Source organism: Vidua chalybeata, chromosome 3 (assembly GCF_026979565.1).
Source record: "Vidua chalybeata isolate OUT-0048 chromosome 3, bVidCha1 merged haplotype, whole genome shotgun sequence".
NCBI classification, from domain to species: Eukaryota; Metazoa; Chordata; class Aves; order Passeriformes; family Viduidae; genus Vidua; species Vidua chalybeata.
This window is the reverse complement of record NC_071532.1, coordinates 111,427,249-111,442,599: the sequence shown is the minus strand read 5'-3', so window position 1 is coordinate 111,442,599 and position 15,351 is coordinate 111,427,249. Positions and strand designations below refer to the sequence as shown.

General features: G+C 47.0%; 2 protein-coding genes across 11 annotated transcripts in view; one reads left to right on the top strand and one right to left on the bottom strand.

The window, feature by feature from the left end:
* The window catches only part of INTS9 (integrator complex subunit 9), a 59,929-nt gene extending 47,907 nt beyond the window's left edge, over positions 1–12,022 (bottom strand). For both annotated transcript variants that reach the window (XM_053938694.1, XM_053938695.1), the window contains exons 1-4: positions 11,944–12,022; positions 7,317–7,444; positions 3,005–3,065; positions 771–833 (exon numbers count right to left, since the gene is read on the bottom strand). In XM_053938694.1, the coding sequence (XP_053794669.1) occupies positions 771–833; positions 3,005–3,065; positions 7,317–7,444; positions 11,944–11,952 (261 nt within the window). In that variant the 5' untranslated portion in view covers positions 11,953–12,022. The remainder of the gene's footprint in view (positions 1–770; positions 834–3,004; positions 3,066–7,316; positions 7,445–11,943) is intronic.
* A 373-nt stretch (positions 12,023–12,395) lies between these two features.
* HMBOX1 (homeobox containing 1) overlaps positions 12,396–15,351 on the top strand; it is a 104,850-nt gene continuing 101,894 nt past the window's right edge. For all 9 annotated transcript variants that reach the window (XM_053939049.1, XM_053939043.1, XM_053939045.1 and 6 more), the window contains exon 1: positions 12,396–12,578. The gene's annotated coding sequence lies outside the window, so the exon portion shown is untranslated. The remainder of the gene's footprint in view (positions 12,579–15,351) is intronic.

The window sequence follows — 15,351 nt, the reverse complement described above, 5'->3', positions numbered from 1 at the left end:
AACACACTGAGGAAAGGGATACTATTCCCATGCTACTCTCCATCATTCATCCCCACCTCTCTCTGCTCAGCTTTTTATATCTTTATTTCTCCTAAAGCACTCTCCATATCCACTGGGTGATTCTAGGTAATCCAAACATCTTCAATGGTCTTGCTTGCTTTTTCTACATCCAGAAATTCCAGTAAAAAACAGCTTGAGCAGCCACTTGTAGCCATGCCTGTGGATATGAAGGCCCAGCTCTTCCCTCAAAGAGGCTGTAAAAGTTTTTAACCTGAAAGTGCTGCTGGCAGAAGTGCAGCCAGCAGAATCCAACCTGGCTTAACCACAGCTGGCTCCCCAGGGAGCTCCACTGTGCAGGCATGTCCTGCATCTGTGGTTAGGGACAAGCAGCTTTCCTCACCTTCATTCCCTGCCCTCATCCAGATCAGCACATGGATCCTGTCAGCCCAGCTCAGTCTGGTTGTCTTTGAAAAGCCACAAAAAGGGACAGTTCAGTCTTATTCTTGTGTCAGATATTTGCTCAGGGAGACCTTCCACGTCTCCCAAAACCACAGCTGAAAAGGGTTGTTTCCATCCTTTTTCCAGTGTCATAGAGCCTGAAAGCACCTTAACAACACAGAGTTTTAGCAGTATTATTTACTGGGTATTAATAAATTAGCAGGAACCTGGTAATAATAACAACAACAACAACAACAACAACAATAACAACAGGTTTCTCCCATGTGATTGAATGGAGTCAGATTTTTCAGTAAGGCTTTGAACAAACTCACCTCTGGCAAGCAGAACTCAGGCACAGAGTCTACAAACACGTGGCCAGAGCACTCCTTCAGCTCCTGTAAAAAAACACACCAACAGAGGAGACACAAAAATACAACACAGAGTTATCCAAGGCAGCACATTTTGGATTTTCCAGACACTTTCTTTATCACAGGTAATTTCCAGCCCGTTATACAGGACATTTATCCCCCTTCTAGACACAATTTGGTGCAGGCAGATCTGCTGAAATTGCTTTCATGCCAGATGAGGTTGCTTGGTACCTGAAGAGATCAAATCCTCCTTGGGAAGGACAGAGAGAGTACTCTGGTAGGTAAAGAAAGAGCCCTGGTAATAACCAGGAAAGCAAGTTTGGAATTGGTTCCAAATAACATCCAACCTCTTCTATCTTACTAGAACCTAAACACAATTTATAGCCCCTGTCTCAGAGTATTTGATGAAACAACTTTTGGGGATCTAATTTCCACATGGCACGTTTTGTTAAACTCTATCCCCTATTTTCTTCCTCTTTCTCAAGGCTGGCATCAAAAACTTTTGTCACATGCAAAGTCACATCCTTCAGGGAGGAACAAAAACATTTCCAACTCTACTCAGAGCACACTCACAGGCTCCCTACTACCCACCCTGCCTTTTCTCCTGTCCCAAAGCAAGTGGTCTCAGCCAGCTTCAGACTGACAGAATTAAAGATTGAATCCAATTTTTAATAATTACAGTGCACCTGCCAACTAATAACAAATGAGCAATTACATCTAGTGGCAGAAGTCTCCTAACCTCATCTCAAGGGAGTTCAAAATTATTAAAAGTAGATCACAGCACATTTCAATGCCTCTCCAGGACTGAAGTTTTAAAACTCAGTTCTGTGACAGGAATGTCCACCTCACATGATAAAACACCCTCCTTTGACTCCTTCCCTTGGCTTTTTCCAGCATGGGTCAAAGAATTTACCATTCCAAGCACTTAGAGTGGTCAAGGTGAAGTTAAGAGATGCTGCCTTTGAATTTTTAACATGATTTCCACTGCCACTCTGTGAGTTTGGAGGTTTCTCCTGAGCATACACTGCAGCAGCAGCATCCCAGACATTTAAATATATTCCAAATAAAACTACAGTGACAGTCTGCCCATTCTTTGGAGCCCAAAGCTCTAACACCAAAGCTGGGGTTCAGGAGACACAAATTCCAGGGAATTCAAACGAGCAACTCCATTTCTGTCCCTGAGCTTCTGCAGCCCTGCAACTGCCAGTTAGCAAGTGCTCTGAATAGAGCTGTTACTATTTTATCAACAGAAATGCTGCCTGCACAGTTTCTTTTGTCTCCAATGAGAAGAAAAATCGGGTCTTTAATCTATGATCTTCAGCTCCTCTGTCTGTAAAAATCAGATCAATCCATTTTGTCCACCTCAAAGTCCCCTACAAAAGCAACTATTATCACTGTTTGCTTTAATGTTCCCATAGTCAGAGAACAGTCTATTAAGCATTTTCTCCACTGGTACCTATTGCTGCCCACATTTGAAATGTATCTGCCTATTTTACTAACATCTGACATATTTTTGTGCTCATTGTTCCCCTGTGGCAGATCAAGCTGGCCGCTGCAGTGCCAGGTTTTGGTTGAAGCCTCAGACAAATTCTGCCTCCAAAACTGATGCAATGAAAAGAGGGGGAAAAAAGAGCAGTTCTGTGTCTCTCATGTTGCTGAGGAAGTTCTGTGTCTTAGAATCAGGAGGCTGGAGATAATATCCTCCCTGCTATGTCCAGCAGCAGAACACATGTTGATTTCAGAGGCCAAAGCCATGCTTTTCCTCTCTGAGAGACCTCCCATAGGCAAACCATTGCCTTCCTCATAGTTCTGCCTGAAAAAGGGTATGAAACCAGCCTCATTTATAGGCATGCTCTGAAGCCTCAGTGTCAGAAAAGTGAGACTGTGGAATAAAAGGCACTCTAAGAAGGCAAAGCACTATTATTTATGGAGCTCCATGAAATACAAAAATATTCACACTGACAACTTGTGCATTTTAAGCAGATTTTTTTATAATCTAGGCTACCTCTGAAGCCTGAGAGTTGCTATTAGCATTTTCTTTCAAAACGTTCTGCTCTGCAAGGACATCCTGGCTGGTAGAGGTACACAGAGAAACCTTTGGAATGAGTCAGCGTGGAACGCTGCTCCTGCAGCACCAGCTCTCAACCTGTCAGGTGGCTTTTTGTATGGCAAGAAAATTCCAAGCATCACTCCAGTACCTTGTCCAGAAACATGCTTCCATCTTTCAAAACCCAACCGGGAAGTTTGGACAGCCTGGGGCTGCATAAAGAAAAGAAGAAAAATTATTTCAATATGAACTGAATTATTATCAGTGGCTAAGCACAGACCTTCTACTTGGTGTCATACAGGCAGAGAACACCATTCCTGTCTCAGGGAAGTAACAGTCCCAATAAAACAGACAGACAGTTTCACTGTGGTTAAGTGTTCACCAAAATGACTTTTACAAATCATGATTATGACACTTATAAGTAAAAATAAATCAAAGGACAAGGCACGCAGGGAGTTTTTAGTCATTTATGGTGAGGATTTTAAAAAGGCTTAGTGCTGCTGAGTTCCCTGTGGCAAAAGTGGATGAATAAACAGAAGTTAGGGCAGCAACAAACTCTGTGCTCGAAACAACACAAAAGCACCATAAAACTGCTCTGGGACAGAGGACAACAGACAAATATTCCCATCAGCAGTGGCAGGGAAAGACTGATGCTCTGGACTAAGTAATTTATAGACACAGGTTGGGATTTTATATCCACATAAACCATGGTTTCGTGCCTGAGCGTCACCCTGAAGACCCACACCAAGAGCTGTACAGGATATAGGGGCAAGGAGGCTTTGCTGTGAACTGCAGGTTCTAAGCAACAGCAGAGCCCCTTTTTTCACTGCTTCAAACAATGAAAAAGAAATGTAATAGGTAGACATTGCAATTCTGAATTTACAGCAGTAATGGCTGCAGCATGTCTTGCTACTGTAACTGAGAGACTTATTATATCTCACAGTGACATCTGATTTTTGTATGAGTCTACAACTTAGCTCTAAACACACTCTCTGCCCAGACTGAAGTTTATTTACACAAATAAAAAAAGCATTGAGTAAACAAGAGAATTGAACCTACCTGGAACCAAAGCCTGTAGCAACTTCAGATTTGGACACAGAACTTGGTTGCAATGCACTTTGCAAGTGCTGTGCACTAAGCTCTACAGACAGGCATGTTTATATCTTAAAAGCACTTTCAAATTCAACATCTTGAAAATAGGAAGTGATCCAAGGGCTCAGAGGAATGCTGTGTTCAGACTAACAGCAGTATAAAAGAACAAATTCTGACACCCCATTAAGTCACAAGGAAGGAAAAAGGGGAAATCCAATAGTCAAGGCGTGAAGACAGAAAGTAAGAGATGGGAGCAGAAGGATCTGTCATGGAGCAGCAGTGCCAGAAGGGCAATTCCCTTCTGAGGATAAAGAGCAAGGTTGAAGAAGTCTGATGATAGAAAAGATGAAGTGACTAAATGTGCTGCCCAGTGGATTGCTCAAAAGCACAACTTAGGAGCAGCAATCTGGAGACTGAGGGGGCTGAGTAGAATTGGTGCAGTCAGTCTAAAAGAGTTATGGAAAAAGCAAGAACAAAGCACTCTGATATGCAATAGCTCTGTCAGATAGAGGAGGATAGGACAGGAACCTTGGCTGGAAGGGCCACCTGGAGGGCTACAGTCCAATGTCTCAACACCAGCACAAGGTCAGGTCAGTGGCTTGTGCCTTGCAAATCCCTGGATCCATCTGTGGTTTCAGCAGCATGAGGCAGAGCAGAATAAACTTTACTTGTCCTGCTCCCCATAATTTAACCTAGCAAGGGTTTTGCTTTATTCGTGATGAAAGAGTACTAAACTTGTACTTAACTGGCATCCACTGAGGAGTGAAGAGTTAGGGGAGGCAAAATGAGCAGGTGTGTCTTGTGTGTGGCTGAAAGCAGAACAAGCAACACAGGACAGAAAGGACTCTTTACCTTGAAGCCAAGAAGCAACACAGCTCCTCCTGACATCGCTTTGACATTGTAATACAGTGATTGATTAATCCAAAATAGCTGGAACTGTCCCATAAATAATGTGAGCAAGTGTGTCATGGCTAGACAGGAAAGGTTAAGAGCTTCCCACATGTTCATTTTACCATTTTGCATTTGACTTTGGTACAGGGGAGAAAACTCCAGTTGACAAACCTCCTTTAAAGTACAGGAGCATAAAGAGCTGGGCAGCTGCAGGTGCTCTGCACATGCTCCATGGGTTGGTGAGAACAAGGAATGCCATTTCCAGGGCAAGGGGGAATCTAAATACCTTTGCACTGGCATTTCTTTGAAGAGCAAAGAACTCTAAAAAATACCCAGTCCCTTTAATGCCACAAACACTGCAGCACTTTCCTCTCTTATAGATTAGAGTACAGGCTCTCAAAATATTTGCTCAAGGAGGGTCCCATGCCAGGTACGACACAGGATTGAGCTGTGTAGCAAAGACCCTCTGTAATATCACACATTTGGGCAGCTTTGCACACCACATACTGAGATTTTCAGAATCCAAAGGGCTCATGAATCCTGCTGGAATCTCTGGCTAAGGACAGCAGAGAGAAGCATGGCTGCTCTCAGGTTAAGGTCTCACTCACGTCCATCTCCAATAAACACGTCTGGTTCTGAGAGGATAGAGATGCAGAGAACACCAGATCTGACAGGCCTGTGTTCAAATCCCTCAGGCAGTCGGTCCTTCCTCTCACCTTACCTGGCACCTGATGACAATGTCAGCTCTCTGTCATTCCATGTTATGTTGCTAACACACGTTTGAATTTCAGAGGTGTTTGGACATCATGGTAATGGACTCCTAATCTCTAATGGTACAACTATGAGTACCATTAGATAAGTTGTACCAGAGATAAGGACTTTGCAGTGGCAGCCACATTCCTCCTCACATTTCTGACTTATTTCCACAACTCTCTGCAGGACACCTGGTTTGCAGAGGAGATCAATTACTTGCCCAAGTCCATGTATTCGGGCCAATCCTTGCTCTAAGGGGTGTTCAGTCACCTCACTGACAAGATTGATTGAATTTAAATCCAAATGTTTGCTCCGATTCCACTGGGCCATCAGGGGTCAAATCTGACATCCTCTCTTATTGAGTTTGAGTCATTTTAGTGCCGACATTCTGGAGGTGCTTGGGGAATTCCAGGTTGTGACCTGCAATTTGGCTGTTCATTCCCAGGGTCTGCTATCAGCAGACAAAGCTGCCACATCTCAGGGGAAAGCTGATTCCTGCTGCTCTAAAGAACCTCTTAAGCCTTTGTTCAATCACCTCATTTTGCTACTTCTTCCTCTCTCAATTTCCTTTTTTTTTGGGGGGGTGGAAGAAGGCAAATGCAAGGCAATTCTGTCTGTACCTGGATTTCCAAAATTTGCTGGATCTGTTCAAAATCTATTACTGCACCATTTGGTGAAGTGAGCAGTTGCACTATGGAATGGGACAAAAATTGACTTTCCCACTGATCCCTCTGAGGGCATCTGCTGCCTCTCTACAGCAGATCCTGAACTCCACGATCTTGCAGAACAATGCACACATTGTCTATTCCTTTCCTCTACTTTCCAAAAAATAACAAATCATAGGAAGCAGTGGTTACTTTAACCTCACTAAGTCACTTAGGAAACTCCCTTTTCCCATCGTATTTTCCCCCCTCTCAATCAAGACTTTTCCTGAACCCAGAATGTTCCTCACTTATTTCCTTGTGGATCAAAGTTACTAAATGGCTTTTGAGGAAACTCCTACTCCTTCCCATCACTGAGTGACTCATTCCCACCTTTCCAACTGCTAATTTTTGTCATTTATTCCATTTACACAAAGCATGTCATCCTAACTTACTACCCAAATTAGCCTAAAAACCTGGGGAAATACAACTTTGTAGCAGGGCATAGAAAGGAGATCTCAGGATTCTGTTCTAGATTCTATTTCTGTTTCCCTGCTGTTCTGATCCCATGCCCAGCTGCACTGCCCTTTTATTTATTTAACTTTTAAAAGGGAACAATTATGCCACATAGGCAACTAACAAGGGCTGCTAAGTGCTATTTTTCTTTGCATTAGTCCGTGCTCTGAAGAACAGCCTGAGAAGATGGTGGTTAAACAGGACTTGCTGGGCTCCACGCACTCCATCTCAGTTACCCATTTATCTCATCTTGCATGAAGAAGCCAGAAAGATGACAGATATGTGACCTCACTTGTGCTGAGCAGTTGCAGCAATACTTTATTGAAGCTTAGAATAAATTATCTAGAAAAACCAATCAATAAATCCATAAAATGTCTTCCGTCTACTGAGCCAAAGGACGTTATTTTGATAAAGAGAATTTTTAAGTGAACAAAGTCTATTTATGATATCAGATGATGCTGTTCATTTATATCCATCCCCTCCCTCCTTCCAATACACCATTTCAGGCACAGCACTCCAACTGCTACCCAAGAAGATGCAGATTAAGTGCTGACAGGCCACAGAACTCACCTCTGGACCAGAGGCAGCGGGAGGAAATTGAGGGTAGACGTCATATCCAGCCCACAGTCCAGCATGATGGTGGTGGATTTGAACTTGAGCACGTTGCATGGCAAGGTTGGATGCCCTGACAGGCAGTACTGGAAGAAGAATGAGGAGGAGTTACTCAGGACCTTTCAGAACATGACCCTTCCTTGTGTGCTGGACACTGGTGAAGCCACACCTTGAATCCTGCACCCAGCTCTGGGCTTCTCACTGCAAGGACACTGAGAGAATGGAGCATGTCCAGAGCAGGGAATGGAGCTGGGGAAGGGGCTGGAGCACCAGGAACAAGTGAGGGAGCTGGGAAAGGGGTTCAGCCTGGGGAAAAGGAGGCTCAGGGGGGACCTTGTGGCTCTGCACAACTCCCTGACAGAAGGGGGCAGCTGGGAGGGTCAGGCTTTGCTCCCAGGGAACAGAGACAGGATGAGAGGAAACGGCCTCAAATTGTTCCAGGGGAGGTTCAGGTTGGACATCAGGAAGAATTTCTTCATGGAAAGGGTGGACAGGCAGTGGGAGGGGCTGCCCAGGGAATTTCGGAGTCCCCATCCCTGGAGGTGTCCAAGGAATGACTGGATGTGGCACTCAGTGACAAGGTGGGGTCAGTGACAGGTTGGATTCAATCGTGGAGGTCTTTTTCAACCTCAGTGATTCTGTGAACAGAGTTCACAAACTGCTTTTCCCCCCTTGTTTTTAAACACAGTTCCTTACACACCAAAATAAAACAGAATTTCCCATGAATCTGTGTCCCACAGCTGTGTGTGTTCACTGAGATTTCCCCATGTCAGGGAAGATTTTCTTCAGACAGTTTTTCTGATCCCAAGGGTTGAATGGATGGCAAAGCTCTTCTCTCTGATTTAGGACACATGCAGAGTATCTTTTTTTCTTGCAATCACCCCAAAACCCAGGAAATCAGCTTCTTCTAAACTCAGTCCTCCTGGCAAAACTTGGCTAGAAAATTTGAAAATGACTCGAGTGAGGTGGACAGGGAGGCAGAGAAGCCCTGCAGGAACAGAATTTTTTATTTTGGCAAGAAACCTGCCCCAACAACCCCTGCACAGGTGCAGCAGCTCTGGGGCAAGTTCTCACCTGCTTTTTGTCCTGCTAAACACAAACAGGAAGCAGGAGGGACTGGGCAACTCTACCTGAATGGAAGTGTTTGTGTATCCAAATCCCAAAGGCTTTGCAAGCTTAATGAGCCGGTGAGCAGGTGATGTAGGGGGCACTTGAGCATCATTGAGATGCAGCCACCTCCTGTCTGGAGTGAGAAACATTTAACGCGGGAGCTTTGAGGGAGAACAGAACAGAAAGGTCGGCTCTAAAATGTGGGATTAGAGACAAATGTCTGAGCAGAGCGTGGCCACCTCTGCGGGAGGGCTCCTCTGCTCTGAGGACGGATTTTGCATCTCCAGTCTCCCAAGTCCGGCAATCTGGCAGCACAGCCATGCTCAGGTGGTCAAACTGGAGCTTTTAAATTCAAGTTTTTGTCAATGAAGATGAAAAATACCACTTGTTTGGCCGTACACTGCACTAAAAACAGACTCAGTCTTTTTCTAAGTAATTTATCCCTTAAGCTTGTGTTCTATACCTCCCTCTACCAAGTGAAAAAAAGGGAGATTAATAATTTCATTTTCTACCTCTGCTCACAATAATGTTAACACAGGACTGCAACCGTCTGGATTAACAGCCCTCAAGAAGTCTATGTACATACATTCCTCAAAAACCTGCTTTAAACTCTATTTAAATAGTAAAACCGACTAAGCCTCAAATATTAAATTTAAAATATCACAGAGAGTTTTGTTTTAAATTCACAAAGCCTTAATTATTAAGGAGTTACATTACATTTTGTCTTTCTTTTAGTAAAGTTTAAAAAAATACATAAAGCCAAGCTGGTGAAGGAGTGAGGAATTCACTTGGTTTGTTCACAAATGTAACACTCTCATGTGAAATTAAGTTCTCACCAGACCAGAACTTTGACAAATGAAGCTATAAATTGAAGTAAATAGAAAGAAATGAAGGGAAAAATAAGTTCTATTTTTGTAGCTTTTAAACTATTGCTAATTAAAAAAGGCAATGAAATATCACCCCTATTATCAGCAAAGTATTTTCTTGCCTTTTTTGTAATCATGAGTAGTATCACAACCCTGACATCTATGACCTAACTGGAAAATCTTCCTTTTTTTCCTTCTTTAAAAGCAGCTAAAATCATCTCTCTCCGTGGCTGTCATGCTGAGGTAAATGGATTCCTGGGAGTCAACGGATTCTTTCTACCAGATTCAAACAAAGTGACAGAAAAATAAAAAAGGCAATTTGTATTTTCTATACAGCTGTTTGCACAGGTGACATTGCTGGGCCTGCACCTCTGTTAGAATTTTGGATCGGGAATCCAGGAATGGAAGTGTTTGCACAATGTGTGTCTCTATACACATTATAAATGTGATTATTTCCACACAGTTTATACTTGTTACTGTTTAAAACAGATCCAGAGCTTTGACTCATGCTCCTGACTGGATTAAAATGCAAGTTTTTTTATTCCAAGATTTGCTTGCTTCCAGCTTGATTCCCTTATGGCTAAAGGCTGGTGCAGCCAACACACAAAGGTTCCTCATCTCCTAACTCCAAAAGTCACATAAAAAAAGACACAAAACACACAAAAGGCATAAATATGCCCAGCTCACAGCTTTCCTGGCAGGATTTGCAAATTGGATGGAAGTTTGGCAGTGGGGCACAAAGGGCCCAAGTTGAGGGGCTGATTCCAGATGCTCAGGGCCTGGGAGGGGCAGGTTCCCCACAAACATCCCATTCCATGAGCATCTCATGGAGGGCACAGAGATGGTGGCTCAAACTTGCAACTCCAAAACATTCAGAGTTGTGCAGGTTAAAGGTAGAGCTTGGAATTCCAAGTGAAGCCAACAAATCCTGCAGTGCATTCCTCCAGTATTAGTATCACATGCCAGCTTAAAATCTGGGGGGAAATGAGCACTGAGGCTTGCCTGAGTCAAAGCACATTTGAGTTTGTTGGAATCTGAGGTTTTCACTGGATTCTGAATCAGATCTGGAGTCAGAATCCCAGAATAGTTTGGATTGGAAGGGACCTTGAAGCTCATCTTATCCCAACCCCTCTGCCATGGACAGGGAACATTCCACTAGTCCCTCACCTCTACCCTGTTCTTCCAAATTCAACCCAAGTCTATGAGAAAAGAGGATAAAAAAGAGGATAAAAAAGAGGACTCATCTTCTCAAAACCCCAAATTCAGACACATCTCCAGAAAAATGTAAGGTGAAGAATCTCATCTTATAATTCTCAGTACCTGAATTTAAAAACAATGCTAAAAATGCTCCAGTACAGACTCCAGAGTTTGTATTTCCCCTCTCTCTGTCCCTATGCAAGACTCTAAACATTGAAAGAGCTTTGTATTTCCAGTGGGGTCTTTAAAGATTTTCCAGTTTGCTTTTCCCCACTGAATTCTACCAGCCTCTACAATCACACCCAGGGGTGCTTGACTTCACAGTGTTTGTCCCACTGGTAATATTCATCCCTGCACAGATCCTTATCACACAGGTAACATTAAGCAGGATCAAGCTCCTTGACCACCTGCCTCTGGAATTAATTGTACACACTTCCATGGAGGGTGGTTTCCTAAAAGTCTTAAAACAGAACATTTACATCTATGAAGGTTTGTTATAACACACTGCTCAGTCGCAAAACCAACAGACAATCTTAAATTGAGTAATGGTGTCACTTCAGATTAAGTAAGTCAAATATTATGCACAGGTAAGTTGAAAACTGCTTGGGTTTTCACCTCCAGACCAAGAAGTGCAGCACATTTATGTGAAACTGAAATTCTTCCTGGAAAATAAAGCGGCTCCTGAATCCAAGGTCTCTAGGAAAGTGAAACAGCTCAAGAGAGAAGACCAATATCATGGGTCATGTACTTTCTGACAGAAGACTGTAATACCAGAACCAAAACCCCCGCCAGAAGCAAGGTGCACCCTTGGCAAAGCTGTTCCAGGCTGATTTTTTTTATTTATTTGTGTTTTTTTTTTTTTTTTTTTTTTGTTAGCATCTCCCTGTATTATCACACTGCAGATGGAAAACGTCTTTATCACAAACCACGGGCATTTATTCATGTTCCTCGCAGAGTCCAGCAGAAGCCACACGCGCAAGGGGAGAGCTCCAAGCCAGACTCGTGTTTAAGGCTAGGAAGGCTGAGAAACATTTTCTCCTCCTCCAGAACCCGACTAAGATTTGACCCCATCCAACACCTCAAACCCGGGCAACGCCCCCCCATCCTTACCCTCCCCACTCAGGGCCGACCGCCGCCTTCCCCCACACCTTAAGGCCGACCCCTGCCCTTCCCTCAGCCCCTCCCCGCCCCACTATCACCCCCTTATCCCTCAGTCCCCCCCCCCAAACTCCCTCAGCATCTCCTCCCCCCTTTTCCCTCAGGCCCCCCTGCAGCGCCTCAGTTTCGCCTCACGCCCGGCGAGGCTGAGACTGCGCAGCCCGGAGGCGACCGCGGGAGCCCCCCCCGCGCCGCCGCCGGGGGAAGGCCGAGCCCCCTCCCCGCCCTCATGGCCGCTCGCCCCGGGCACTCACCAGCTTCATCGCGTCCCCCGGTTCTATTTACCGGGACAATCCTGCCCCCCTTCCTGCCTGCCCGCCCCGCCGCGCCCCGGGGCATCATGGGCGTTGTAGTCCTGCCTCCCCTCCGTTCTAGATAACGTCATGGCCTCTCGACGCCTGCCGGGAGTTGTAGTCCGCCCCGAGCGCAGCCCCGCCGCCCCATTGGAGCGCCGCGCGCCCGTGGCACGCTGGGAGTTGTAGTCCCGGTGCCGCGGGTCTCCCCGTCACCCTGGGGAGGGGGGAACTACAAGTCCCAGGGTCTCACAGCTGCAGCAGGTGGGGGCTCGGATGTTGATATCAACATGGCGCTTGTCAGACAGACAAAGACAGTCGGTCTGGTGTGATTGAGCCAAAAAAAAAAAAAAAAAACAAAAAAAAAAAAAGAGAGGGAACGGGCGAGGAGGAGGGAGCGGCAGGAGGAGCGCCGGGCGGGGAGGGGGCTGTGTCCTCGGGGGGCGTGGGGGGGCTGAGGGATTTCCTCCCCCCTATTGTTCTCGTCCCTCCGCGCCCCCCGTTAATCTCCCCTCAATCTGGGGCGGAGGCGGGCGGGGGGACCCCCCCAGTCCCGCCGGTCCATGGTGAGGCGGAGGCGCCGGCAGCACCCAGAGGTGAGTGTCGAGGGGGGATACGGGGGGGGAGCGGCGGCGGCAAGGGGAGGGGGCGGGCGGGTGGGTGGGCTGGAGGGAGGGAGGGCAGCGGGAAGGGGTCCCCCCTCCGCCGGCACCGCCGGGAGTCGCGCCGAGCCGGAGAGCGGGATGTGCGTGAGGGGGGCAGCCGGGGGCGGGCAAGGGTGGGCAGGGGCAGCCCTTCAGCACGGGCGGCAGAGTTGGAGCCGCGGATTTGGGGGGCTCCGCGGGTGCCCCGGATCGGGGGAGGAGGAGGAGGAGGAAGGTGTCCTCGGGAGGCTGCAGCGGGAGGGCAGGGCACCTTTGGGGTTCGCTGTTCCTGCCATTTGTATATTTATTCTGATTCCTCCCATCTCCTGGGTGTGGGGCACGGAGTGGCGGCCGCGGAGCCCCCTCAGCCTGGGTGGGTGCTGCGGTTTGGGGGTGTTCGGGTGTTGTTCGCCGCGGAGTTTTGGGGTGGGCTGGTGCGACCCCCGGCGTTCCCTGTCCCGGGGACCCCCGGGGACGGCAGGGGAAGTAGGGAGGCTCCGACCTGCGGGGTACGGAGCCCCCTCGCTCTGCCGGGGACCTCTGCCCTGGCTGGGGCTGTGCGAGGGCTCCGGGGGCTCTTTTTCGGGAGCTTTGTGCCGCTGGAAGTCGGGGAACGGGGCTCAGGGGTGCCCCAAACCCCGCCGGCTCCCAGGGCTGCCGGATCTCTGGCAGCTCTCGGGGCTTCGGGAGGTTTTCCGGGAGGGCAAAGGCGTGAAACCCCCGAAGGGTGTCTGTGTGCTGGAGAGTTTAACGTGGGAACGGGTGGGGGAGGAGGAGGACCCGGAGGGAAGTCATTCCCAAAATGTGCGAGGAGAACTTGGGTGGGGTGTCAGACGCGTGTTTGTTTTGTACTTCTTGGGAAGAGGTGGGGAACGGGGGTGGCGGGTGAATGCTTTTGTGTCCCGTGTCCGGGATGGTTTTGGGTCAGCACGGTTTGACCGCAGGAGCGGTCGGGGGAAGGGGCAGGAAATTCTGCTGGAGTGTTTGCCTCAGCTTCGGGGTTAAAGCAAAACAAGATGCGAGTGTGTTTAGGTGCCGAATACACACCCGAGCCAGACCCCGCCGAGTTCCTCGACCTCAGTTTTGTCTGATGGGTTCTTTCCTTTCTTTCTTCTTTTTTTTTTCCCTAGTTGGTGGAGTGTCTCTTGGTATGTTTGCAGAGCACTTCTTTGGAAGCATTTTGTTCTTTGCGATAGGTCTGGAAAAGCTTCGGTTGGTTGGACGTGCTGTTTTTTCCCCAGTTCCTTCGTGTTAGGGACAAAAAAAAAAAATGCTGTTTGGGGGGTGGGGAAGGAAGAAGGAAGAGGAAATGAAGGTTTAAGCATGTTTGTGGAGTCGGGTCTGTCTCAGTTTGTTCAGGTAGCAACTGGGAGTGTGATTCGGTGGCTTTTAAGTACAAAACGTTTATGAACAAAAAACTGGGGAGATTCAAACTTTGTAGGGAGGAAAGCGTTAAAGTGATGGCCAGGGAATGTGGATCTGGGAGACGCTACCTACGTCCCCCTGCTTCAAACTAGTGGAGATGGAGGGAAGGAAAAAAGAAAACACTGGGGAAAAATACCCCTGCAATTTGCATGAATGATGCCATGTAAAACACCGGAGCGAGGAATTGTGCTCTGCAGACGATTTGTGGGCTGGAGAAAGCCTGAAGTGCCTGCTCGGGTCCCGTGATATGACTCGCTCATTTCTGCAGGGCTCATCAGGTACAGGCTCTGCTTCCTTCCTGGGATGGTGCAGCTGGCATTTGATTTCCTCCATGGATGGGAGAGGAGGAGTCCTGTGCAGTTTTTTTTTCCCCGAGATGATTGCATTTTCTTTGGCCTTGCTGTACCCTGCCTCATTAGTAGGAACTGCATCTATACTTATTTACCATTATACTGTGTCCCTTGGGAAGCGGGGTGTAGTTTGGAGTAGGTATATATGGATTTATCACTCCTAATATTTTTTTTCCTCCCATCGTGCTAAGACCAAATCCGACAACAGCAGAGAACAAACTTAATTTATTTGTGTGTTTTGCATCTCCCTTTTTACCGTTTCTCTTCCAAATTGCTAAGAAAACATCTCTGAGATGGAGAGAGGAGAGAAGGAAGAAAGAGATGGAAAACGTTGTCTGTGCAGGGATGCATTTGTTATCTGCATGTCCGGGGAGCACCGGTCTGGGGAAGGGCAGGGTTTGTTTCTGCATGTGAAAACTGGGGTTTGGGAATGTTCTTTTTCCCTTATGTGAAGATTATTCTTTAGCCCGGCGACGGCCACAACTTTTTCTGTCTGGTTGACAGAATTACCCGAGGAGCCTGGGCAGGAGGCTGGGAGCAAGGAACTTGTGTTTCACTCCGTGCTGCCTGTTCTTCCTCCCCTCGTTCCCTTAGCACCAGTGCAAGCACCAGAACAGGCATCAGCATTTTTACTCCTGTGTCATCCCACTGTTCCGAGCAGGTCTAGACGACATTGTGGTATGCAGGCTGCCAGCTGGGTTACAGGAATGCTACCCTAGGTGAAACAGCAGGATTTTTAAGGAGGGGTAAGGAAATCTGGGAGAAAATCCTGTGTGAATGAGGCCTGGTTTTCTCTACAACTGCTTCACTGAGCGGTGTCAAGCAACTCCTTGGGTTTATTGACCTTTCTGGACAACGTGCATCTCTCTAGCATTGTGATTCTGATAATTCCATGGAGTCTGTAGCTGCTGTCAGCTGCAGGGAGCTTATTTTTAAGGCAGTTTTCTGTG